Genomic DNA, 27,595 nt, shown 5'->3' with positions numbered 1-27,595 from the left:
GATTACATTAAAACACGGAGAATCATGGCCCAGCCAAGTTGACACACAATCTTAACCATCACAATGACCAAGGGCTATGTCATGAAAAAGATAAGGCTTTGGAGACTTAAATTCATCCATTTATGGGGGCATCTTGTGGGAAAATAACGAACTCATTTTTGTATGATCCTAAGGAGATACAATTTGGAGAGAATTATAAAAGCTACAAGGAACTTGCTTCAACAGAGGGAATAAATTTCTAACAAAGTCCAAAGTTGAAATAAGCTACACTGGAGGAGATGAAGAGACCTCATCATCAGAGGTATTTAAGACTATGTAGAGAAACTTGTTACCGAGAGTGTTTTAGAGCGGATTCAAGCAATGATTGGATAATTGAAATAGGTAGTCCTTCCCAGTCCTGAGATTCTATGATGGACAAGCTGTGATCAGAAGCCAGGAGAGTCAGAATTTAACAGACTTGATTTGGCAGAGCATGGCATGGGACCCTGAGGCCAGGCATGCGTGAAGAATCGAAGTAGTATCCCAGACTGGAAGATTGCAATTAAATATCAAAACTCCAATGTCTTCTCTAGATATCAAGGTAATAGGTCGTCTTGCTTAGGCTCAAGCAGGAGAAGGCTACCCTTTGCTTGGAATGCGCTGACCTAGTGAATTTAGCTTTCCACATTCAACATCATCTCCTTTTCCAAGCCAATCCTGACACCCTGGGGAGTTGATCATGTATACATGCATTGATTAGATCACTTGCAGTTCTCTTTGCATTGATTTGTTTATCTGTATGTTTCCTCTTTCTAGATCCTAGACTCACTGAAGGTACGTTCATATTTGTATTTTCAGACCTAGAAATATTACTAATAGTAACTAAGACAGTAAGTAGCTGGTCCCTGCTGGCCCAGGGGATAGGATCAAAAGGTCAAACAAACTTGGATTTAGAAATATATCTGTGGCCAGCATTCATTTTCCTGTTATAAATCAAGGTCCTAGACATGTGCCCTTTGAACAGGGTATCAGAAGACTGGTTAATAAAATATATTTCCTATTTAGGAGGTTATAAAAGTCTAAGTGATTCAATACAAGGCTTGATGGATTATGACTTTATTAGATCTTAGATGGGAAATATTTCCTCTGTTTGGTGTTTTAGAGTTCTGCTAAATGAAGTCACAGTGAATTAGTTGAAAACAAGTGTTTTGTCCTGAGCCAGTGTGTCAGTTTTCATAGAGATAGGTCTAGGATCAACATCTTTGCAACTCCCAAAATTTCAGTTAAGTTTCCTAAGTAAGGGATAACAGTGTCTTCTGGGAGTTAAGATAGTTATTACTTTATTGCTATTTGGCATCATACATACCACTGAAGAAAAAAATACTCTGCAATACTTTTTGGTCTTACTAGTATAACTAAAAAGATTTTGTTTTCGTGAGCAGTGAAAAGGAGTGATGTATTTGAAGAATTCTCTTAATTTGTCTCTGACTTGAACGCCTTTAGAAGTGTGGGGATCATTGTTTGGGAGTGGCCATGTGAAGACATTAACTAATCCAGAGCAAAATAGAGAAGTTTGTTCATCTGCAAATGCATTGTGGACTTTTTACCTTGTCTTAATTCTGGCCATTCCTCAGCATTATTTAGTTAAAACTATCTAAAACAGGAGTCACCTGGGTCCACCCAGCCTCTCAAGGATCTAGGTTATGTTGGCTCAAATGCCAGCCAGCCTTGCCCTTCCCTGAATTTCATTGCCTGTGGAAGTCCTAAGCCCTCTGTAGGGTTTCTGTGATGCCTTAGGGGCCTTCCCTTCTCGGTGCCTGCTTCATTTCCTTTGCTTTGGTTCTGTGATACACCATCTCAGTGCACACCATGGCAGTCTTGCAGGGGCAGGAAACTGCAAAAGAATCCACTTAAATCTCTTGTTACCGAATAAACTGTTACACCATCTTCCACTGGGCTGAATAAGAAGACACAAGTTAAGATATGTTTGAATCCATGCAAGTGTTTTTTTTTTGCACACCAGATGAAGCCTTGACAAATCAATTTATTAACAAACATAGTTGGCTTGTGTAACAATTCAGTGTTTTGTCTTTATTTGGAATTGATATTCCCTTGGCAGTGATTCCTAACAGTGTCGTTGAAAGCCTTCATATAGTGTTGCCATGTGCCATTGAGTGAATTCCAACTCATAGCAAACCTATAAGACAGAGTAGAACTGCCCCCTAAGGTTTCCAAGGCTGTAAATCTTTATGGAACCAGACTGCCACATCTTTCTCCAACAGAGCAGCTGGTGGGTTCAAACCAGTGACCTTTTGGTTAGCAGCTGAGTGCCTAACCATTGTACCACCAGGGCCTCGCTCTCTCTCTCTTTCTCTCTCTATACATATATATATATACACATATATGTGTATGTATATACACACACATATATATGTATGTAAATTGATTACCAACAAATTTTCATATACCAGGATTTCTTATATTAAAACACTTATTTAAACATCATCCCTAAGAAATAAGTTAGAAGCAAAGTGAAAAGGCTGATATTCAGGCCTCTGCTCTGTTTATCAGAGTTTTCTGACTGAGACTAATTAAAAAATAAGCAGAGCCTCAGAAAACAGAAAAGATAGAGCCTCAGCAGTATACTATCTGGTTCTTAAAAACTGTTTAATGCCACATGAAAATTTTTTAAACTATAATTCATAAAATCAGTATTAAGATTTTAAAAGCTAGGCTGTAAGTTTGCTATCTTTAAATAGAAGTTTGGTCTAGTTATGACTTAAACATTGCTTATTTTCTTATTTCGTGTTTTTAATATGGGTAATAATTTTTCACCATCTGCTGCTTCTAAATTTTATGGGTTCTGTTAGCTCTCATCAGACTATTCATTACAAGTTTCTCATGAAGAAATAAATTTCCCTCAGATGATATCCATGTATCTGTCTATACAGGGATCACAACAGAGCGTCCTGGACAGAGCCAGAGAAAAACGTAGAACAAAATTCTAACTCACAAAAGAAGACCAGACTTACTGGCCTGAGAGAAACTGGAGAAAACCCAAGAGTATGGTTCCCAGACACCCAAAAGCTCAGTAATAGTTACTCCTGAGGTTTACCCTTCAGCCAGAGATTAGACAGCCCCATAAAACAAAACGAGACTAATGCGGCACACCAGCCCAGGACAAGGACTAGAAGGCAGGAGGGGACAGGAAAGCTGGTAATCAGGAACCCAAGGTCGAGAAGAGAGAGTGTTGACATGTCGTGGGGTTGTTAACCATTGTCATAAAACAATATGTGTACTAACTGTTTAATGAGAAACTATTTGTTCTCTAAACCTTCATCTAAAGTGCAATAAAAAAATCAAAAAAAAAAAAGTGTCTATAGACCTTTCACTTGATTTGGAAGGACCATGATACAATACCAAGATTGGGCAAGATAGATTTAGTAAAAGGCAAACAGGCCATTAATTCTTTGGGGAATTTTTTTCTATTTTAATCCTTTCTATTATTATTTTAAGAAACATTTCTGGTTTTATTCTGTTAATAAAAAAAACAACCAAAATGACCCCTGTTGTCACATAATGTTTTATTATTATTCAGCAATGAACATGTTTAAAATTCTTTGCTGCCATTAATTTATTCTTTGTGTTGTTGCTGTTGAGGTTAGTGTTTATGGCCACTTTGCAATCAAAGAGAGTAAGATAAATACTGGATTTTCTCATCTCATTTCCCCATCCCTAAATGTCGCTAGATCCGTATGAATCCTTATTTCCTTTCCTTTAATTTGTTGTTTCTCTTCCTCTTTTAGTCTAATAATCCTCCACCCCTGCTCTGTATCTTCTCTCCTTGGAGAGCTTGATTGTGGACTGAGCATAATATCAAACTCCTGCTTTAACTTCTCCCTCTCAATAGACCACACGTGCTTAAGTCTTTCTTCTACCCAAAAAAGAAAACATTCCATTCCTCATACTTGCATCTGTCTTGGGTACCACTTCAACCCTCTTCTTTCCTTCACAGCAAGCTTTGAAAAAGCACTTCCTTAACTTTCTCACCTCCAATTCGCCCTTCTATCTACTACAGTCAGAATTATACATTCATCGTTTCACTAAAACAGTTTTATTCTGGAAATATGAAGTTTTGAGTTAGGGAAGAACCAAATCCATTAGACACTTTCCAGTCATCACTGTATGGGCTGTCTCTGCTGTGTAGGTATTCATTTTTATCCCTCAGAAAAAAGGATGAAAATAACCTTTATTGTTGAAACCATCCTTCTGTGGCTTTCCTGATACCCATTTTCTACTAGATTTGTAATTCCCTTTCAGGACACTCATTTTTAATTTCCTTTGGTGACACCTCCTTCTCTTATGCTCCCTGAATGTTTATGCTCCTTAATGTATTATCATTGACCCTTTTCTCACTCTGTCAATTTTAATTGAAATATCTCATCCACACCCATGGTTTTAAGCTACTACCTGTATGCTAATGGATCCCTGGTAGCACAGTGGTTAAGAACTTGGCTGCTAACCAAAAGGTTGGCAGTTCGAATCCATCAGCCACTCCTTGGAAACCCTATGAGGCAGTTCTACTCTGTCCTATAGAGTCGCTATGAGTCAGAATCAACTTGACGGCCGTGAGTTTGGTTTTTGGTTTATATGCTAATGTTTTCCCAGTCTCTCTCTCTAGTCCAGATTTCTCAGTGGGTTCCCAGCCCTGTTTCTTTTCATTACCTAATATAGTTCCATGGAAATCTCAAAGTCTACGAATGTAAAACCAGATTCAAAGTCTGTCTTTCGCTCCATAATCCCTACCATCAGGACTGTTACCAGTCATACGCCCCAGTATGCTCCTGTCAGAACCTTGGGAATGGTATTTATCATGTCAGTGTCCTTAGATTTTTTTCATCTTGTGCTTTTATTCATTTGTCTGTGGTCTACAAAAAAGTTAGGTTTATTGCCTTCTAGGGCAGTAGTTTTTGTTGTTCTTGTTTTGTGTGGGGTTTGCTTGTTTTTCTAACGTGGAAAATCCCTAGAATTTTAACAAGGAACTTCAAAAAAAGTTTCTCATCTGTCTCTTCCTGTTTATACTGAACTTCAGTTAATAGTTCTTAATTATCGTAATGCTTAATTAATATTTGAGCTAGAACTTTCCTAAACAAATTGATAGCTAACTTCTCTGCCATGTATAGTCCTTTGTCAATTGGGTGTATCAGCCAGGCTTACAAAGATTTTCTGCTGTTCTGATGTGAGTGCTCCATTGAGATAGATAATAGAGAAAAACGCAGCCTTGACTAAATAGCTTATAATTCTGAAGTTGTTTTCATTGGATCTGCTTCCAGTGCAGCTTTAATAAGAGCCATCGTCTACATTCACCAAGTGCTTCACTTTTTCTAGATCCATACACCCCGTCTTGGCCGAAAGCACAACCAGGCACACTGGTTTGTGCCTGTAAACACATCCTTATCCTTGGTTTCAACAAGGAATGTTATCGCAGACATCCTTTTTCCTTTACTTTCAGTCAATTTATGTGATGGCTTTGACTGGTACAGTCACTGACTGGTGTGATCACCTAATGATTGTTATTCAGTAATTTTAAGTTTCAGTTTATCTTTTGGGAAAAACTCCCTTTTCTTAAGCAGCTGGCTGTTGTATCTCAATAATGTCTTCTTAAGTAAATCTTCTTTCCATTTTGCTCTAAATCCTGTACCAATTTTCACTGGAAACAAAACTGATTTATCTCATCTTCATATGTGAATAAATTAAAATTTAAATCCAAGTCATTCACTGCTGATAGCTTTATACTATTTATTTTTTTTAATTTTGGCTTTTTGGTATATTTGTTAGCTTAGCGAAAGCAAACACATAGTAATTTAAAAACTATGATCTATAGTGTATGGACTCTTGAGTGGAATTTATTCAGGGCTTTGAACTGGTTCATTCAGGTTCAAACCCCTGCTAAGAATATGCATGTCCATCCAGATATACTGAATCAGAATCTACAGTTTAACAAGATCCTCAGGTGATTCTTATGTATAATAAATTTTGAGAGCCACTACTCTGCTAGTGGTTCTCAGAATTGGTCCCTAACCAGGGACATTAGCATCACCTGGGAACTTGTTAGAAACGTAAATTCTCAGCAGAGGTTTCCACAAAAGCAAACTGGTTCAAAGCTCTGAATTTATTCAGAGAAATTAGTTTAATAGATGCCACAATCATCACTACAGTCTTCACCTTAATATAACACATTTGCCTTTCCATAATATTTTTATATGTAAATATGTAGAGACAAAAACATTTTCTTACATCTAAACCTGGTCTAGATGAGAAATTCGTTAGTATTGTAAGCACTGTATTTTGAAATGGAACAACCAGAGCAGAAATAATGAGGATGTTCACACATTGTGAAGAATGTAAGCAATGTCACTGAAAAACTTGTGTAGAAATTGTTGAACAGGAACCTAAACTGCTGTCTAAACCTTCATCAAAAACACAAATTTTTTTTTTGAAGAAGTATGTTTTTCTTAACAATATCTTGGTCTTTAAAGGATCAGTTCTAAGTTTGTTGTTGTCTTAGGTGCTGTCAAGTCGACTCCTACTAATAGGAACCCTATGTACTACAGAACAAAACACTGCCCAGTCCTGCACCATCCTCATAATCATTGTTATGCTTGAGCCCCTTGTTGCACCCACTGTGTCAATCCATCTTGTTGAGGGTCTTCCTCTTTTTCGCTGACCCCCTGCTTTACCAAGCATTATGTCCTTCTCCAAGGACTGGTCCCTCTTGATAACATGTCCAAAGTATGTGACATAAAGTCTCACCATCCTTGCTTCTAAGGAGCATTCTGGCTGTACCTCTTCCAAGACAGATTCATTCGTTCTTCTGGCAGTCCATAGTATATTCAGTATTCTTCACCAGCACCATAATTCAAATGCATCAATTCTTCTTTGATCGTCTTTAATCATTGTCTAACTTTCACATGCATATGAGGCGATTGAAGATACTATGGCTTGGGTCAGGTACACCTTAGTCCTTAAAGTGACATCTTTGCTTTTTAACACTTTAAAGAGGTCTTTTGCAGCAGATTTGCCCAATGCAATTCATTGTTTGATTTCTTGACTGCTATTGCCATGGGCGTTGATTGTGGATCCAAATAAAACGAAATCCTTGACAACTTCAGCCTTTTCTCTGTTTATCATGATGTTGCTTACTGGTCCAGTTGTGAGGATTTTTGTTTTCTTTATGTTGAGGTGCAATCCATAGTGGAGGCTGTAGCCTTTGCCCTTCATCCTAGTCTGTTTTAATCTGTAAGCTCCACTGAAACCTGTCCACCATGGGTGACCCTGCTGGTATTTGAAATACTGGTGGCATAGCTTCCAGCATCATAGCAATACACAAGCTGACAGGCAAGTGGTGGATTCTAAGTTTACCATTACTCAAATCTTGTTAAATAGTAGCAATTTATGGTAACCTTGAAAAGAAATCAGTATTGGATATTTATCATATTTCTATGTTTACCTTATACACTATTATAATTATTTTGCCTATTTATCTGATATTGGAAGTTAAAACCCTATAAAAATAATGCAAGAGAGAAGTATACAGAAGAGATGAATGGTTTTTAACTTCTTTGACTTTCATTTTCATCATTTCCTTACTTTTTTCCTCCAGATATTAAATCTGCATTGTTTTTTGCTTTTCCCTATTTATCTTACACTTTAGTTTTCATTGGAGCCCTGGTGGTGAAGTGGTTAAAGGACTTGGCTGCTAACGAATAGCTCAGCCGTTCAAATCCACCAGCTGCTCCTTGGAAACCTTATGGGGCAGTTCTACTCTGTCCTATAGGGTTGCTATGAGTTGGAATCGACTCAACAGCAGTGGGTTTTTGTTTCTGAGTTAGTTTTCATTAGATAATATTTTCATGTTAATGACTGGTGGAGGAATATTTCTCTACACAGAATGTATTTTAAAATATGTTCCGATCTAGAGCATGAATTACTCAAGACCTATATTCTGTGGACATTGAAAGGTAGATAACTGGCGACACCTTACTGAAGCATTTATTTGTTCAACAAATAAATCTTATTTACCAACCTCTATGAAAAGGACTGAAAATACAACATGAATAAGGTACAGACATTTTGTAATTCAGGTGAGTACCCACCACCACCAAGGATGGAGAGCCAAGAGCAGAGCATATCTTTTGGGCCTGGGATCCCTGAGATGTGAAGCTCCTGGAACCAGGAGACCGAGAGAGAGAGAAAGAAAGCTGTAATACTGAAGACATTGAGAGAAGTGGTGGCAGAGAAACGGTGGCAGAAGAGACCAGTAGGAGAGGGCACAGTGGACTTCCTGGCCCGAGTGAGAAAGGCAGAGGCCAAGGGGCCAGAGAGAGGCATGTCTGTGACACGGCTGAGAGGAGGCTGTCCTAATGAAAGAACTGTATCCTGAGTGTCCGTGAATTGTAACCTGTTACTTCCCTAATAATCCCCGTAATTGTGAGTATTGTCTGTGAATTCTGTGTGGCCACTGAAATGAATTATCAAACCTAGCAGAAAGGTAGATGTCTTAGTCATCTAGTGCTGCTATAACAGAAATACCACAAGTGGATGGTTTTAACAAAGAGAAGTTTATTTCCTTACAGTAAAGTAGGCTAAAAGTCCAAATTCAGGGTGTCAGCTCCAGGGGAAGGCTTTCTCTTTCCCGGCCTTCTGATCAGTGCTCCCCCAGACTATGAGCTTCTCGGCACAGGGACCCCAGTCCAAAGGATGTGCTCTGCTCCCAGCACTGCTTTCTTGATGGTATGTGGTCCCCCACTCTCTGCTTGCTTCCCTTTCCTTTTATCTCCTGAGAGATAAAAGGTGGTGCAGGCCACACCCCGGGGAAACTCCCTTTACATTGGATGTGACCTGGGTAAAGGTGGTGTTACAATCTCACCCTAATCCTCTTTAACATAAAATTACAATCACAAAATGAAGGCCAACCACACAATTCTGGGAATCATGGCCCAGCCAAATTGATACACACATTTTTAGGGGGACATAATTCAAACCATGACAGTAGAGATTTCTGTGGGAGGGACGGTTGGTGTCAGAATTGGTAAAGATGGCAGAGAGAGGAGGCATGTTTGACCTCCGCCTCATAGGCGTCAGCCTTGGGCTGTTGATCTTGATTCTCCTTCCCCCTTGTGAAGTTAGAGGAGGTCAGACACTGCCCCTACGCTGTCTTTACACCATGTTTACTTTCCTTCATCCTGTCTGCTCATTTAGATGTTTGTATATTTATTTAACACCCCCAACCCTTCTGGAATGTAAGAATACACAGGCACACAAACGAGAACTGTGTCTCATGAACATCTCCTACAGAGCCTAGACTTGCTTTCCACTTTGCCTGGAATAGAGGATGAGCAATGTGTAAACATTGAACACATTCATCCATTTGGTGCACAAAGGCTATTCCACAAGCAGTTAATTTGTTCCTAGATGTGCCATACCCTGAATTGGCAATAGGATAGAGAGGAAATGGACAAGTTAACAGAAAACTAAATTACAGTGTGTTCAGCGCTTCAGTACACATAAGCACAGGAAATTTTTAAGAGTGGTATCAATTCAGGTGAGTCAGTGAATGGCTAAAAGAATGGATGGATGTGTAAATGAATAATTTATCATAATTCTGTAGAGCTCCTGTTCAGTGCTCTGCAGTCCTCCTTATGGGCGAATCACCCTGATAATCTGCTGCCACAACTACAATGAGTGTCCTAATTTCTTCCTTCACAACAGTCGCTAATAACACTCAGCGGAATACCATAGCATTCTAATGAACTCGGTACACCTGCTTTCTCAGGCACATCATCCTGAACTTTAATCGCTATGTGGATTGAGGTCTCCAACTGCTGTTAAAACTCTTAGGGAGTTTTTAAAATAATGATGTTTCATTATTAAAGACAGGTAAAGTGTACTTTCTGCACCGGTTATGTTTCATTCCTGTGCACAATCTTAAAACATTATTAGGTCACTTTCCCCTGGCAGTCTACCTGTGGTGATATGGAAAACCTCCTTTTTAGTCTTTTACAAGAATAACCTCAAGATCTTATTTTTTTCTGGACTAATACTCTCCACCAAAAAATTTCCTCTTCCCATTTTGGCCTCTTTTATTTTGTCTTTTAATGATAAAAATTAAAGAGGCATCTTGAGCCTGCATTGTACTAAGCACCATGATCTGGGAAGCAATTTAAACTAGGTCCACACTCAGTGTAATCATTTGATGCACTTTAAACATAATTCAGTTCTGCGGTATCTTTGTGCTGTAAGGTGTCAGAGAACATACAGTTTGGCCTTCAGGTCTTCCTTGATATCCTTTACCAGAAGTTCAGCAGAGACTATTCAACAAAAGCATCATACAACAGAGTTAAATGTGACCTGCAGATAAGTTTAGAAATACGTTAATTTCTTTTTTTTTTTCATTTCACATTTCATGTTAGATCCCTGTGAGCTCCAACTCATAAAACAAAAGCATCATTTCTTGTTTGTCTGATTCAGTCATTCAGCAAATGTTTATTGAATATTCACTATGTGCCAAGCATTTTTTCTAGGTTTGGGGTATAGCAGTGAACAGAGAAAGTTCCTTCTCTCATTGAGCTCACTTCCTAGTTTGGGGAGACAATAAATAAGCATCATTAATATGTCAAGTAGTGATAAACTGAAGAAGAACAATAAAGTAGGGATAATGTAGCAATATTGGTTCATCAGTGGTAACAAACGTACCATAGGAATGTAAGATGTTAATCATCGGAGCAACAGTGTGCAGAAGGAAGCAGGGCTTTATGGGAACTCTTTTTACTCTGTGCATAATTTTTCTATAAACATAACACTGCTCTAAAAAAGTCTATTTTTAAAAAAATTACTGTGCTTCTGGTTAAGATGCAGATTCTGACTTAGTTACTGACTATAGCAGAAGTTTGACTCTTAACCATCTCCTAGGTGATGGCAATGCTGTTCTGCTGCTTGTGGAGTAGCAAGACTGTAAGCAAGCAATGATGGTGGCTTGGGCTAGGGCAGTCCCGGTAGGGATGACAGATGGTCTGGTTAGGGAGGTGTTTTGAAGATAGACCCAGAAAGGCTAACTGAGGGATAAAAAGAGGCGTCAGGATGACTCCTCCATTCAGGGGATGGCAAAGACTCTTAGAGGGGCTTGTTTCAGGGCAAAAACGGAGTCCATTTAGATGTACTGTGTTTGAGATCCCTGTTAGACATCCACGTGGAAAAGATCACTAAACGTATGGAAAACAGCAGGTTCATCAATCATATATAGTGATACTCGAGACTTCAAATTTTATGGTCCTGTGTATCACAGCTGTGTGGTTCTTCCTTAAGTGTGTTTGGGATTTCTTGCACTGTATTCAGCAATTTAAGTAATAAAAAAAAGGCCTTACCCATTCACGCAGCAGTCTCTGTCTGCTTCTTCTGCCCTAACATTAGTAAAATAAGCGGTGTTCTATTGTCCCCATGCCAGTATTCAGTAGCTTGAAATCAACATGTTACTCATATCATTAAAGCTGTTCCCTTTTGGAAGCCAAAATATGCATGGTGGTGCATTTTTAAAGCATATTATACTCAAGTACTCTCTAGGAATAGAGCTAGATTGTAAAATGAAGTCAGCTTTCAGCACCTATTGATTCTGGTAGTTGCCTGCTATGAGATGGATTGCCTGGTTTCCCTGTCTGCATAAGGCAGTTTTGTGGTGCGACTAATTAGCATTTCTTCCTTGGGCTAAACTCTGCAAAGGTTCACTTTGTCACATTATAAGAGGTGGTGGTTAGAGGGAGCTTGGATAGAAGCCAGCCTTCCATGACTGCTTTGTCACAAAAAGAAGATGGTGTAGACTAGGGTTGTAATAAGGGTACGTTCACTTATAATTTCCCTAAATATCAATTGTGCAAAATCAAAAGAATATGAGCTGAAAACTGTGTTGCCATATTCTGCTCTTCGTGTGATGGCTGCAGAAATTCTAGAGTTTTACCGGAGGAGGCTTAAAACTTGGACTCACAGCATTTCATGTATTTTAATGGAACTTTAAATACAACATACTTCTAAAACAGCGGGTGCTAAATTAATGTCCAGTGAAATAAGGGTATGAGAGATGGTTCTTGATTTCAGGTAAGTGTGAAATAAAGGCAGAAGTGGAGCAGTTTTGGTTTGTGGTTGTTAGTCAATCCCAACTGATGGTGACATCGTAAGTGAACGTTCACTTCACTGTGAGTGAAAACTACGAGAGAAAGTCCTGTTTTGTTTTTCTTATTTTCAAACAATAAACCTTGTACGTTTTAAAAAGAGAAAGAAAAAAAAAAAAAGGAAGAAGGGGGGAGATATTTCAAGGGTAGCTTGGTTATTATTATGATTTTATACATAAAGCCCTGAACAGGTGGAAATTAAACCAGATCGTTCAATAGCAGGGGGAGAAAGAAGGTTTGAATATGACTACCCCCTTGGAAAGTGGTAAGGAAGTTAACACTTGATGCCCATCATCTGGCCTCCTTTCGATCTGGAACCCTGGACTAGAACTGATTATATGACTCAATTAGACTTTTGGGTAGTGTGGAAGAGTGTGATGGCCAACCAAAACAGTTACTTAACCCTGCGTTTGGGGTGATTGTTATAGAGGCCTCTTTTTATAGTGCCTCATATTAACACCCAGCATGTAAATCTAGGCAGGATTGTTTTATGAATTAGTTTAAAGATGTCCTTATTTTCCTGCTATCATATCTATTTTTATGTAATATAGTAACTATTATATAAAATTTAGCTTTTGCACAGTAATTTAAGAAGTTAACTTCTCACACTTTCCTTTCCCTAGGAGCACTGAATCAAAAGAATTGGGGAAAGAAATATCCAGCCTGTAATAGCCCCAAACAATCTCCTATCAATATTGATGAAGATCTTACACAAGTTAATGTGAATCTGAAGAAACTTAAATTTCAGGGTTGGGATAAACCATCTCTGGAAAACACATTTATTCACAACACTGGGAAAACAGGTTAAATGTTTCATTCTGTTTGTAACTTTAATATGCTTTATGGAACTAGAGTGTGTTTTGATTAGTTTCCTCTCGTTTTCCTACAAATAATGTAAGATGAACTGGAAAGATGCTATTAGTAGTACAAACTAAATGGAATCAAGAAAATTGGAAATACAGGCAACATTTTGAAAATTTGAACAAGAAATAAAATGACCCAGAGTCATCACGTCATTCCTGTTCTCCTGTAAGGTGCAGTTATTAAAGACAAACATAACAATAATGATACCTCCACTAGCAGATGTGATAAAGATAATATCATATCATACAGCTAATGCATTTTAGTGACTCCATCACTGGTCATTACTTAGTCAACAGGATTTCTTTTTCTTGGGCGTTACATTTTGGGCCTGTCTTCTCAGCCTCATTATAGTCAATATTTGGATATGAAAAAAGCAATCAGCTATAATTAATTTTTAAGAGAGAAAAATTATTAGTGGTTCTATCTAGAAAGTTTTAAAACATAGCCATCCTTAAGAAGAACTCTCTCTAAGTGCTTTTTTTTTTATATTATCTTTTTTAAAGACATGCAAAATATAATACCACAAAACAAAACAAAAAATCTTCAGTAAGCTATGGGTGGACAAAATTATTTTTGACAATGGACTCTTTTCTTTTTTGATATTTTTATTTCAAGCAAGATTATATGTATGTTAGTAAGTTATGAAAAAACAAATATAGGAAAAGGATTAGAAAAAATATTCAAAATTTTAATAGTAGCTGTGTCTGGATGATTTTATCATGGGTGAATTTTTTCAGTGTTTCCCAAATTTCTGTAATATAGTTATTTGAATGTAAAACAGTCATGCACCGCATCTATGTCCACAGTCCCTTAAGGTTATAAGAGAGTTCAGAAATCCGGATCAGAGAATTTAACATAACAGACATAACACTTAAGAAACACTACCAAACTGGGCAATGTTTTCATGAGCATCACAAAGTAGTGTGTGCATTGTAACAAACCATTGTATGTACTTAACTCAAATTTTTAATATAATAGGCTTTATGGCAGTCCATTCTTAAGTATGAGTTATCCATAAGTCAGACATTCGTAACCCGGGGACTGCCCGTATATAATGGTATATATAATGGTGTTTGCACAATGTCCAAATCACATAGTGTCCTATTTCTCAGAGCGTATCATGCACATTAAGCAACGCATGACTGTAATTTAATTTTGAGTCCCATGAGGTTAGAAATTTTTCTACATCAGCTCCTGACATATAATAAGCACTAACGAAGTATCTATTGAATGCATAATTAAGGAAATTATTACATGTTATAGTATTAATTAAATACATAAAATCTACATTGTCCCAAATCTTGACATTTTCATGGTCAGTCTAGAAGGGTGTGGCTGTTGAACAGAACTCTGTTTTTCTTAATGTAGTGTGGTTAAGCCCTTGGACCTTAGAACCACACTACGAGAGGTTACGTGTGTAACCTTGAGCAAGTTACTTAACCTTCTGGTGACTTTTTATCTGTAAAAGAGGGATTATAATGTTATCTACCTTCTAGGGTCATAGGAGGATCAACTCATTAATACCTGGAAAGTACTTGGTGTAGTGCTTGGCATCTTATGAGTGGTGAATAAATGTGGACCGTCAATGGTACCATTATTGTTATTTTTGTCATTATTATTATTTTTATAATGAATGGAAGTTTATAGCTTTAGCTGGCTGGCCAGTATGTTGGATTCAGTGACTGATGTCAACAGCCACTAGAACAAAGACAATTTAAATCTGTTTGAGAGATATCAAATCTTACACTTAACAGAATCATTAACCTCCAGACGACTTATAAAATATAGTCAGATAAAATCTGCTGTGGGATTCAGATAGAGGAGTTGCAGATTCTAATGACTGCCACTCAGAGCTCAAATATGAGATGACTAAAATCCTTTCAGTAAGAATGGCGTTTCCACGTTCTTTCCCACAGTCTGGGATAGAAGTTCTGGATGTCATGGTTTTTAAGTATATTGTACTAAACTACAAAGTTCAGCCTCCAAAATTGCAAGTTAATGATTTTTTTAACTTATCAAATAAATGATTTTTTAATGTACCTTAGATAAAAGGAAATTTAGTTGAAACTTGTAATTTTGATTTTTAGAAACTTAGGTACAGTTTTATTGTTTGTTATTTTAGTGGAAATTAATCTCACTAATGACTACCGTCTCAGTGGAGGAGTTTCTGAAATGGCATTCAAAGCAAGCAAGATAACTTTTCACTGGGGAAAATGCAATATGTCATCTGATGGGTCAGAACATAGTTTAGAAGGACAAAAATTTCCACTTGAGGTAAGTTGGTAGTTCCCCTGATTACTATTTCATTTTCTAAATCATGGAGTTTGTGTTTAGCATATGATTTGATTAATTTATAATTCAAGGTTTAGAATTTATAGTTATATTTTAGATGATTAATAGCTGCCTTTCTCACAAGACTAACCTCCACGAGAAAAAGAATCCATGAGGATAAGAATCATCTTTGATTTTTGATCCCCTGGTAACCCAAAGTGCCACATATAGGTGATTAATAAATGTTGAAGAATAAGTGAATGAAATTCTTTACTAGCCCAGTAGGGAAAAAATGGGGGAAATTTTATCAACATACTGAAAAATCAAAGAAATGCAAATTAAAATGGGAAAAATTTTCAACTTTCACAATTACAATAAGTAACGAAAGTGAAACAAACACTTTCTCTATATGCCTGGAGAGTATAAACTGATAGACTTTTTGGGAAGCAATTTGCCTGTTTTTATCAAAGCCTTCAATGTGTGTGTTCTCAATACTCACCATTTCAATTTGAAACAATTTATTCTAAAAAAAGGTTTATGTTCAAAGATTCATTTACAAAAAGGCAGTTATGAAATACACGATGATAAAATGAATAGATCCTATAAAAATCATGTTCTGAGTGATATATTTACAAGAAAAAGATTCATCATAAAATATTAATGTTTTTTAAAAGCAGAATACCAAATGGTATACAGTTTCATTATTCCAATTTTGTAAAACACCCAAACTAATTAAATAGTGCAGAATCTAAGTCAGATGGACTAAATTTAAAAACTGGCTCCACCGTTTGGTTATTAGTTATATGACATGACATTGTATAAAATATTTAATTTACTTAAGTTTCTGTTTTCCCTTCTATAAAATAGATATAATAGTACTCGAACTACCTTGAGGATTAAATGAGAGATTGAATTATTATTGTTATAAAAATAATTGAAGACAATTTTAACAGTAGTTATCTGTTGGCGATGGCATTATAGGTGCCTTTTATTTCTACTTTAAAGTATCTTTTATTTTCTAAATTGCCTCTAATGAAACTGCCTTATGTTCATAATCCAAAATAGTTACTGATAATAAAAGTAAGACTAGGATGGATTATCTTTTAAAAGACTGAAAACATTTTATAAATATAGATAACACTTTCAAATTTGAGGCTTGTAGTTTTTTATATATTAAATATCCTTTGGAAAAACACATTAAATAAATATGATTTGCCAAAAAAAACAAAAATCTACTCATTAAACAAAGAACACTTTATTTTTGATAGTTTGGCTCTCTCACAATATTAGCGACTTAGAACAAAGAAGAAAATCAAAAAGCTAAAAAACGAAACCAAAAAACCCTAACAAACAACAACGGAAAGCACTGAGCAAACAAAATCAATGGCACAGAATTTGTGTACTGAATCTCATATATTTTTCTTACTCAAAAGCCTCTCAAGCCCTTTCTCAGAGGTATTTGTTTGTTTGTTTCTTAAAACACCCTACGTGTAATTGTGCAAGCAGGGAAGCTGCGGGGCATCGTTGACTTGCTGTTTTTTTCTGGTCTCCCACACCCCACAATCACGTCTTCTCAGCTCTGCGGCTAAACCACGTGGGAGGTCAGAGAAAAGCTGAAACCACTATAGTCGGTGACTTGGGCTGTTAAATGCTCTTCTAACTAATCTCCCTCTCTCCAATCTTGATCTCTCCGCTCTATCTTCATCCCACCCCCATTCCATTCACCCACCTCTCATCCTATCCAGCCCCCTTCCCTAGCCCCATTGCCCTCAAGGCCACTCCACTAGGACAGCCTCAGAATCCTTCCTAATGTGGTCCCTGCGTACCCTTTCAGCTTCGTCTCACTCCGCCTTTTCCCTTATATATGCTCAGTTGAATTCAGAGCAAGCTGCTTTCAATTTCCTGTACTTCTTGTACTTTCTTGCCTATACGCCTTTCCCAGTCTGGACCTTCTGACTTGAACATACATTCATCTCTTCTGCCTTTTCACCTAGGTAAAACCTGCTTATCCTTAGGGATCAGTTTTGAATTCCTCTTTGAGAAGACTTTGGTGGGCCACCCAAGGCAAGGGCCATTGCCATCCTCGGCTTCATACCCCGTCTTCCCCTTATCATAGCACTAACCACGCTTACAGTGTTCTCAGATTTTCTTGTCTTACCTTGTCTATACTTCTAACTAGCTGAGATACCTGACTTCCAAACCCACAACATGAGAAGCATCAAATTATAAGTGAGAATGTTGTTTTTGTTCGGTACCATCCATTCGTTTCCGACTCATAGTGACCTCATGTGACAGAGTAGAACTGCTCCATAAGGTTTTTTTGGCTGTAATCTTTATGGGAGCAGATAGCCAGGTCTTTCTCCTACGGAGCCACTGGGTGGGTTCGAACCACAAACCTTTTGGTTAGCAGCAGAGCACTTAACCATTTGCTCCACCAGGGCTCTTTATACGTGAGAATAGTGGCTGTAATAGACATATATGGACTGAAGCCGAAATTAACAAGGGATATAGTCTCGCAGCAGGAGAGGAAACTTAAAGTACAGTACTTAAAACTCTTACAATATCTTTTGGGTAGAAGCAATGAGTCCTTGAGAGTTTCATTATTAATATAGAGTTTTACTATTTAAATAATAATTTTACTATTAATATAGAACAATATAATAATGTCCAAAAACAGTAACTCATCAAGAAAGGCATATAAATTCAAGAAAGGACAAAACCCATATTTTAAAGAATTCTAGCAAAATAGTTAAAATAACATTTGGTAGCCAAGATATTTGCTCTAGTAAATTACTATTTGTGTCCCCTGGTAACCTCAAAGTGGTAATTTGGGTTCTATATATGTCTAACTTAAAGACAAGGCAAGGTTTATCTGTGGAGGCTGAAAGTTAGTCTTGACAATCTATATTTTCTTCCCCATTGAAGGATAATAAACGATAGCAAGTGTACTTGTATATACATGTAACTGATAAGAAATATTTTGAAATTATATAGAATATAGAATTATACAGTCTGTAGAATTTTCTAACTGAGTTTATTGAATGGGTAAATTATTCTATCAAATCGCTTTGCTGATTTTTATAAAGTCTTTGTGTATAATAAAGCTGCCATTGTTACATTTTCAGATGCAAATCTACTGCTTTGATGCAGATCGATTTTCAAGTTTTGAGGAAGCAGTTAAAGGAAAAGGGAGGTTAAGAGCTTTATCCATTTTATTTGAGGTAATCATTATGTATAGATTTAGCACTAACTTAATTGTATTTTTGGTCACATGAAATATTGATGTAAAATATCAAGACACAATTTCTAATAAATAGAAGAGTTCACAATTGGAATGGTCACTGGTAGTCATTTTCAAAAAGTGTCCCTTAGCTACTATGTTTAAAAAGGGACACTTATGTTCATTAACTGAGTAAATCACTTCCAGCTGGAGCAAACTGTTCTACAAGTCCACAGATTTGCTTCTTTATACATGAAGTGTATCATAATTATATAGCAGTAACTGTGAAATAGAACATTTAAAAATTTCTTAGTGGAAATGTGAAAGTTAATCTGGTTTGGGATTGTTTTGCATTGTTTTTACGTTGCTGTAAAAAAAATGGCATGTTTAGAGCACATTACTTTTGGATACTTAAAATGGAACACATCAATATTTACATTTTTATTAGATAGTTAATACAGTATTTTATCCTGTTTTTAGTATATCACTCTTCTTTAACAGATTGGAATAGAAGAAAATTTGGATTACAAAGCGATTATTGATGGAGTCGAGAGTGTTAGTCGTTTTGGTAAGTTACTTGGAGAAATAGCTTTCTTCAAGATTCTAGTTTGAATGCATATGAACTTTTACAATATTATAAAAATCACTTGTTCCAAAAGGAGGAAGTGACTACATTTTTAAAGAGGAGCGATCTCTCACTTCTCAGGCTTGACAGTTTACATATTTCTCACTAACGAACAATTCATCAGAAAATTTTGTCACATAAAATGTTAATGTAAGTAGGAAATAGAAGTTTTCTGATTTTGTTCGTGAAAATAATCTAATTATATCCTGCATTTAAAATGTATTTGTCTATTCTGTTTCTGCACTGGGCATTAACTTCTAATATGGAAGCAGATAATTTTTTTGAAAATCCTATTTTAAAGTGAAGAAGGAATTTTTTACTCAAGTTAAAATTTATTCCCTCATGGTTTTCTTGACAAATCCTTTGCTTTACCAATATGAGGAGATAAGATTCTTGAAAGAAGGTGAATGCTTACATAGAGCAAGTTGCAATATGCTTGGATATTGTTCTGCCTGGTATTTCACAGATCTTGTCATTTATCACAGCAAACGCTTTTGACAACGTTGGCGATAGACTGCAGGCCTGTGATTATTGTTATTTTATTTTTATTAAGCACACACATACAGAGTATTAAAACTGCCCTGAGTTATCAATAAAATGAAGATTATTACTCTCCTGGAAGCTGCAAAATTTGAAATCAGAAGTGAGACTCATGTAGATCCTTTTTTCGAAAGCAGAAGACTGGGCTAGGACTGATGGATCTTTATCAATTACATGTGAGGGTCTGAAGTGACTGAACTTTTCAAAATCAGGAAGATGTAAATTCCCGCAAGGCAGCTTTCTTTCTTTTTTTTTTTTTTTTCCTTTTTGGAAGGTGCAATCCCAAACCAAAGCTGTTACCTCCCTTCTTCCACCTAAATTGCCAAATTGAACCTTGAATGCCTATAAACCATACTTAATTTTTACCTCATTTGGTCAGAAAGTGGATTCTATCCAGACCGAAAGAAGGCAGCTAGTTTGAATTCCTACACCAAAAAATATATGAAATATGAATTGTTAATGTTCCCAGGCCTCACACCAGCCTGTTAACACTGGGTTGTTAGTCCTGACATGTGTAACTGTGAACCTTGGCCATTTCTCTCAAGATTTCTCCAGTTATTTCTGGGAATTCTAGGAAGTCACTCATATAAGCTTAAGAATAAAATTTGCCCATATTCTTTGACTAAAATTTCCTTTTTGATATCTACTGCCTGAAGCTATTGAGAGAGACAGTTCATCAAGCCAGTGCTGCCACAGAATACCGTAAATTCCAGAACAGCATTATTCTGCCTATGTCCCAGCTCTTAATTGGAAGCAAAATTAATAGCCTCCTGGAGTAGCTGGGGACCGATACTCGTCCACCTTTCATTACGCCATTTACTTTCTGTCCCTACCCAGCTACCTGTGCACCATCTTCCTACTTCTCTTTTACCAAAAGACCCAAAATCCTCCATGTCTAAAAACTCGCCTAACTAGATGCTTAGTATTTCTGTTTACTCAGCAAGGACCTCTAAGGCTATACAGTTGATAGCTGGAAAAGCCAGGATTTGGACCCTAGTCTGGTATTATTTCTATCCACTCTTTATGACTCGTTTCTTTTTCTTGCCTTATTGTACTGACCAGGTCCTTCGGTTCAATGTTCAATGAAAGTGGTAACAGGAGGGCATCCTTGCCTCATTCTTGATCTCTAGGGAAAAGGCTCAAATAAGTCATTCATAAGTTTGATGTTTGTTATAGGCTTTTGAAGATAATTATCATCAGATAAGGAAGTTCCCTTCTATTATTAGTTTGCTGTGTGGAGCCCTGGTGGCGCAGTGGTTAAGAGCTTGCCTGCTAACCAAAAGGTCGGCAGTTCGAATCCACCAGCAACTCCATGGAAACCCTATGGAGCAGTTCTACCCTGTCCCATAGGGTCACTGTGAGTCGAAATCGACTTGACTGCAATGGGTTTTAAGAGGCTTTTCATGAACGGGTATTGAGTCACATCAAATGCGTTTACTTTGTCTATCAAGACGATCCTGTGGCCTCTGAATATCTTTTATATGTAAAATAATCTCTCAGCTCCTTGCTGGTGTCAACATAAGGCATCTAAGACTGTGTAGTGATGTATGTAAAAATATTTTGGCTATGCCAGTTGTATCACCGTTTTTGAAATATATCTAAAATGTATTTAAATTTTCTGCTCTAGTTAAAAACATAAGAAAGTACGTGTCTCTGTTTCTTAGAAACTTTGGATAGCTAAGTTCCAGTGCTGGGTTTCCAGCTGAGATGTGTATTATTACTTTGTAGGGAAACAGGCTGCATTAGATCCGTTCATACTGCTGAATCTTCTGCCAAACTCCACTGACAAGTATTACACTTACAATGGCTCACTGACATCTCCTCCCTGCACCGACACCGTTGACTGGATTGTTTTTAAAGATACCGTTAGCATCTCTGAAAGCCAGGTAACCTAGTAAATTCAAACAGTGATACAACGTGAAGCAATTTAAAAGAGAATCATTTTCTAGTCTTACTTCAGAAATATCTGTTTTAAAGCATTTGCTGATGCCTTTGGAGCAGATGATGTTAATTTATTTAATCTTCCTTCCAGCTGGCTGTTTTTTGTGAAGTTCTTACAATGCAACAGTCAGGTTATGTCATGCTGATGGACTACTTACAAAATAATTTTCGGGAACAACAGTACAAGTTCTCCAGGCAGGTGTTTTCCTCATATACTGGAAAGGAAGAGATTCATGAAGCAGGTATGTATGAAATATAAGTTTTCCACAACTCTCACAGATTCAGTGTTGCAGGAGGTAATGTGGTATAATGGAAAGGATACTAGGCTTAGATTTTTTTTATAGCAATTAAAAAAAAACTGTCCTTCAAATATTGTATAATTTCACTTATATGAAATAACAAGAATAGGCAAATGTGTAGAGTCCAGAGTTTACCAGTGGTTGCCAGGGGCAGGTTGGAGGGGGGAAAGAGAGAGCCACTGTTTAGGAAGCAGTGAGTTTTTGTTTATGATGATGGCGAATTTGGCAATGAGCATGGCTAATGTTTGAACAACATGATTAATGTAATTGATATCACTAACTCGTACATTTGAAAAATGTAGAATCGGCAAAACTGCGTTTTATGTATGTTTACAACAATTAAAAAAACTGTCCTTCCCCAAATGAATAGCCAAATTTTACAGATGAGAAAAACAGATTCAACAAGAAAAAGTGATTTTTCCAAAGCTCATAGCAGCAGGTGGCCTAGCCATGTACACACCTCTGAGTTCACTTCCAAATTCACTTTACGGAAGTTGCCTGGGCTGAGAGTTATAACAGAGGAATAAATAAAGAGCCAAGATATTCAGAGCTTGGGTGGTATCACTTCTGGTTGGAGTGATCAGGGAACCTGCATGGGAGAGCCCCATTTGTGATGAGTCTTGATGTGTAATTTGGGTTTTAAAGTGTTCATCTTTGTATTGGCAGCTCCCAAGGAGGGGCCTAGCACCTAGTAGGTACTGAAAACAAATGCACTGAATAATGAATGAATAAAAAGTGAGTCATTTCCCATTTCCTTGGTTGGGAGAAAAGCAGTTTGTCAGGTCCTGTCACTGGAGGCAATGCTGGGGAAAGTCTCAGGAGGGCGCCGTCTTTTGAAGCTAACACAGCAGTTGGAAGGCTTTAAAAATGTCCAGAGGACACAATCAGATGTTTCTGCTGACTTGTCCTTTTCCGTTCATACGGAGATTATACTGGCTTATGAAAGAAATAGTTGAAGGGGTACTTGCTTTGGAGACTTAAAACATTTCCAAGTAGATGGTCATCTTTGATCTCAGCACTGCAATGAGTTTTTTGCCATGTGTAATATTAATTTAATAATCCTTTGCTTTTGAAGATTAGGCATTAAAACGGCATGCTTTTATTGTTTCAGTGTGATATTTGTGAGAATTGTTTATCCTTTAATAGACAAAAAAAGAGATAATGATAAATAGCTGTATTTATTGTGACATTAAGTTTCACATTAAATTGCCCCAAAGCGAGGAAATTTAATTATATTTCTACCAGCAATACTAAATACTGTAACATCCTGTCTGGTAAATAATAGATAATTGATTGGGGGGTGGGGGGAAGACAGGATCTAACTAGCTCTTCTTCTAAAATACAATAGACCAAAAAACAAATTAATTAATGTCATTCTTTTTGTCATTTACTTTTATCCATGATATTTTGTTAAAATCCCTCAGTGGCTCCCATTGCTTTTAGAATAAATCCAAAGTGTTTTTCATTGCATGGTAGGCCCTATTGAGTGTTTACTAGTCTTAAGTACTTAATCCTCCCCAGCTAGCACCCTTCTCATACTGAACTCCCCGAGGTCTCCTGAAGATGGTAGACCACGTTCATCCAGGTTGCATTTGTACGTGCTGTTTCCCCTTCATGACGTGTTCTTCCATGTTGTCTTCACTTGCTTGTGTCCTCCTCATTCTTCAAGACTCCAGCAAGGCATTGCTTCCACTGGGAGGCAGCTCTGACTCTACCGCATCCCCACCATGTCTGGCTCTGGCCTGGGCAAAGGGTTGTACACTCCTGGAGGCACCATACCCATAGAATCAAGGTCAATGATTTCCAGTCTAGAGTTGGGCAATGTGCCTGTGTGCTCCTATGTTGTCTGTGTGCCCATACTTGATGATAGTTACCATTGTATGGTGATTGTCCATTTACTTGTTTGTCTCCCCTAATGGGCTCTGAGCTCTGTGAGGGAAGTAACTAAGTCTTTTATCTTTTTATCTCTGTTGCCAACCTCAAATAAGGCTTCCATTCACAAAATGTACATTGAATGGCTGAAAGAATCCATTTCTATGTAATAAAAACATGGCAGGTTATACTCAGTGGGTGCCTCTTACATATGTGTAAACCCATATGTAGTTCTGATTTAATATAGAACAATGTGGTTTTCACAGTTAAGTGCTAAAGGCTCAAAGTAATAATAACAGTAAAAACAACAATGGCTACCATGTATTGTGTGACTATTCTCTACCAGGTATAGAACTACACACATCATTTGATTTAAACCTTACATCATGATTATGAAGTTGGCTTTATTTTCCTCATTTTATAGATAAGGAAGCAGAGATTAAGTGTCCTGCCCAAGTTCACACAGCTAGAAAGTGACAAAGTCTGTATTTGAACCCAGGTCTCCCTGATTCCAAAGCCTTCCGAAGCTCTCTCTACTATGCTTTATATTTATAAAACCAAAAAACCAAACTTGCCGTTGAGTCGATTCCATCTCATAGTGGCCCTAGAAGACAGAGTAGAACTTCCCCTTAAGAGTTTCCAAGGAGCGACTGGTGGATTTGAACTGCCAACCTTTTGGTTAGCAGCGAAACAGTTAAACCACTGCACCACCAGGGCCCCTTTATGTATAGAGAGGAGCATAATTTCTGCCTGCGTAGTTTCAGGATAAGAACTGATGACCTTAAAGACGTGAAAATTAAAAAAAAAAAAGAAGAGTATTGGCTTTTGGGTACTTTGTTTATGCTAAGGTGAAATAAAGGAACAACGCTTTCTAAACTACTTGGTGTTTTGAGTTACATGATATATGGTAGGGAAAAATGAAAGCATTTCTCTTGAGTGGAGCATGTGGTAATCAATCTTGTTCCCTTGGACTACATGTGTATATTATAGAATTTCATGTCCCAGCTGCAATAATATTATGATTGTCGGAATACTACTGTATTCTACACAAATAACGCATGCGTTACCTGTTTTTGCCAACCACACAACCCGCTAGCAATTATTTCCCTAGGTGCTCTATGTGTGTTATATGTGTGGGCATGTTATTCATGTGGGCACATTATTTGTGAAAACTATGGTAATCATTTGTTTATCACCTATTTGTCTGTAGCTTGGTTACAAAACAAAATGACACCGCTAACTAGAATGAACAACTCAAAATAGACTAACTCTTTTAAATCAAAGGGGCTTACAAATGCCAATTCTAAGGGAAAAAAAAGACAGAAATATGTTTTACAATAAAAAACAGATGTTCTCAGGCTGTTTGACCATGTACTTATACTGAGGCAAGCCACTTCCCCAGCTTTCTCAAAGTCCCGTCATACCAACTATTAGGTAATGTTTGTATTTTGACTAAAGATGTGTGGGGTGATGGGCACGGGCTACAGAACAGAGTATCTCACCAAAACACCTGTCATGCAAGTTTCGAAAATATTGCACAGAAGATGTTGCGCCTTTATTTTACCTTAGGGTAAGCAAAGGTACTCAAAACCCAATACTAGTCCTTATGGAAGTTTCATATCTTTAAGGTCATTGTTTTTTATTCCAAAATTATATAAACGGCAGCATCTCTTCTGCAGTCTCCCTTGCTAGGCCCTAGAGCATTGGCCCTCTGAGCTTTTTGATCCTCCTCTTTGATCAGTCTGCTTCACAGAGTCCCAGCTACTACCCTCATCCAGCCCTAGTCTTCACATTATTCTAAGGCAGAAGTATTTAGCTTGGTCCTAGCTCCTCCCTGTTGGTGTAGTGGTTAAGAGCTCAGCTGCTAACCAAAATGTTGGCAGTTCAAATCTGCCAGCTGCTCCTGGGAAACCGTATGGGGCAGGTCTCCTCTGTCCTATAGGGTAGCTATGAGTTGGAACTGACTCGACGGCACCTAACAACAACAATATCTCCTCCAAACTTGCTTACCCACATCCATCCCAATGAGTTCAGCAAACAAACAAACAACAACAAAAAAAAAACAGTTGCCATCAAGTCAACTTTGACTCTTGGCAACTCCATGTGTGTCAGAGTGGAACTGAGCTCCATGGGTTTTCAATGGCTGATTTTTCAGAAACAGATCTCCAGGTCTTTTTTCCAAGGTGCCTCTAGGTGGCCTTGAACTGCATGCTATTTGCCAAGATATAGCCCCCCTCTAAGGTAGTAAGAGGTTGTGAAGAACAAGCTTTTGTCCACAGCTGTGTGGAATTGTTGCTCGTTTATGATTTTAAAGCATCAGTGTTTGTCAAAAATACATGATTTTGAGATTACAATGAAAACCATGTCTTTGAAAACACAAGTTATGTTCATTGGATAGGTCTCATCCATGCAGTTAAATATTTAGTCAACTTGTATTCTGATTTAATGCAAGCCCCAGTCAAATTCATACACCACTGCTCTGTATGGCGCCTTCCCCATACCCCATAATTGAAAATAGTCTTTCTTCTAAACCATCATAGACCCTTACCTGCAGTCATGGCATGTTTCCCTTCTTGCTTCTCTTCATCAGTGTGGAAGTACATGCCTTAGTTCCTTGACAGATCTGATCTGATTAACTTCACTATTACCTAGAGCACCTGATAAAGTACCTGGCAGGTAGTGAGAGCCCTCTGACTTCTTGATGAATAAATGATGAACACATTAATGAATTAAAGGATTGGTCAAGGTTTACTTACTACTTAGCTTTTGGGGTAAAGGAATACATGTGTGTTTTTGGAAGCAAGCATGGAAGGAAAGAATGGCTTTAGATTTCCAGGCTGGTTGGAGCCAAGTTGTTCTTTGCCGAGTTTCCTTTAAAAAATTAAAAATTTGCAAAGGCTTCAGAAACATACAATACAGTAACATCAGCATACAACTCATTTCAAAATTAAAGAGCATTACAAGGAAAGAAAGATTTAAATTTTTAAAAGATAGTATCTCTGTCTTAATAAAATTGTTAAGAAATAGACTTCTCAATGGCTGAAAAAAAAAGAAATAGCTAGCTAAATAATTCACTTTCTTCATCTTTACTCCATTAATCCTCTGTGAAAATTATTGTTGAACTTAACAGTAATGAACCTTTATCATATAAAGATTATTATATAAATAACTTTACAGATTCCCATTGTATAACCATCTGCATTTACTAAAATCATAATAAAGTAGTGAGCTACTTGCTTTTGGGGGAGCAATTAAAAAGGGGACTGGGAATCTATTTAGAATTGTACAGGTTTGTTTTTTTTTTTCTTCTGGAACTCTTGAATTCTTGTTTTACCCATCACGAGTATTTGCATTAACAAGTGTTTATTGATTGTTTTCCTTGATCATATTCCTGTGATACAGGTAGTCCCCCAACTTACAGCATATTATGAACCACACTTAGAACCGTTCTTTTTCTTTTTTTCTGGTACATCTTATTGTTAGTAATATGCAGTATGTAATACAATGTTGCAGTGCATAATCTGCTGATGTTATCATTCTGATGCCAACCCCCAAGGACAAAGATCGGATTTATAAAGATACTGATAATAAAAGGCAATGATAATGAAAACAAAAAAAAAAATGAGGTATTCAACTTAACATCAGAACCGACTTACGACAGAGTCATCCAAACAGAACCCTGTCATAAGTCAAGGACTTCCTGTAGTTTCTTTTCTTAATGGTATACTGTCTCCTTTCTACTTTTTTTTTTTTTTTAATATTT

General features: G+C 37.2%; 1 protein-coding gene across 3 annotated transcripts in view; it reads left to right on the top strand.

The window, feature by feature from the left end:
* The window catches only part of PTPRZ1 (protein tyrosine phosphatase receptor type Z1), a 128,082-nt gene that overhangs the window by 28,190 nt on the left and 72,297 nt on the right, over positions 1–27,595 (top strand). For all 3 annotated transcript variants that reach the window (XM_023740906.1, XM_023740905.1, XM_023740904.1), the window contains exons 2-7: positions 12,824–13,003; positions 15,187–15,338; positions 18,461–18,556; positions 19,057–19,123; positions 21,449–21,606; positions 21,753–21,903. In XM_023740906.1, the coding sequence (XP_023596674.1) occupies positions 12,824–13,003; positions 15,187–15,338; positions 18,461–18,556; positions 19,057–19,123; positions 21,449–21,606; positions 21,753–21,903 (804 nt within the window). The remainder of the gene's footprint in view (positions 1–12,823; positions 13,004–15,186; positions 15,339–18,460; positions 18,557–19,056; positions 19,124–21,448; positions 21,607–21,752; positions 21,904–27,595) is intronic.

The sequence above is a fragment of the Trichechus manatus genome, unplaced genomic scaffold (genome assembly GCF_000243295.1).
Source record: "Trichechus manatus latirostris isolate Lorelei unplaced genomic scaffold, TriManLat1.0 scaffold00167, whole genome shotgun sequence".
Taxonomy (NCBI): Eukaryota; Metazoa; Chordata; class Mammalia; order Sirenia; family Trichechidae; genus Trichechus; species Trichechus manatus.
Note: the sequence above shows the minus strand (reverse complement) of the source record. Positions and strands in the feature narration are given on the sequence as shown.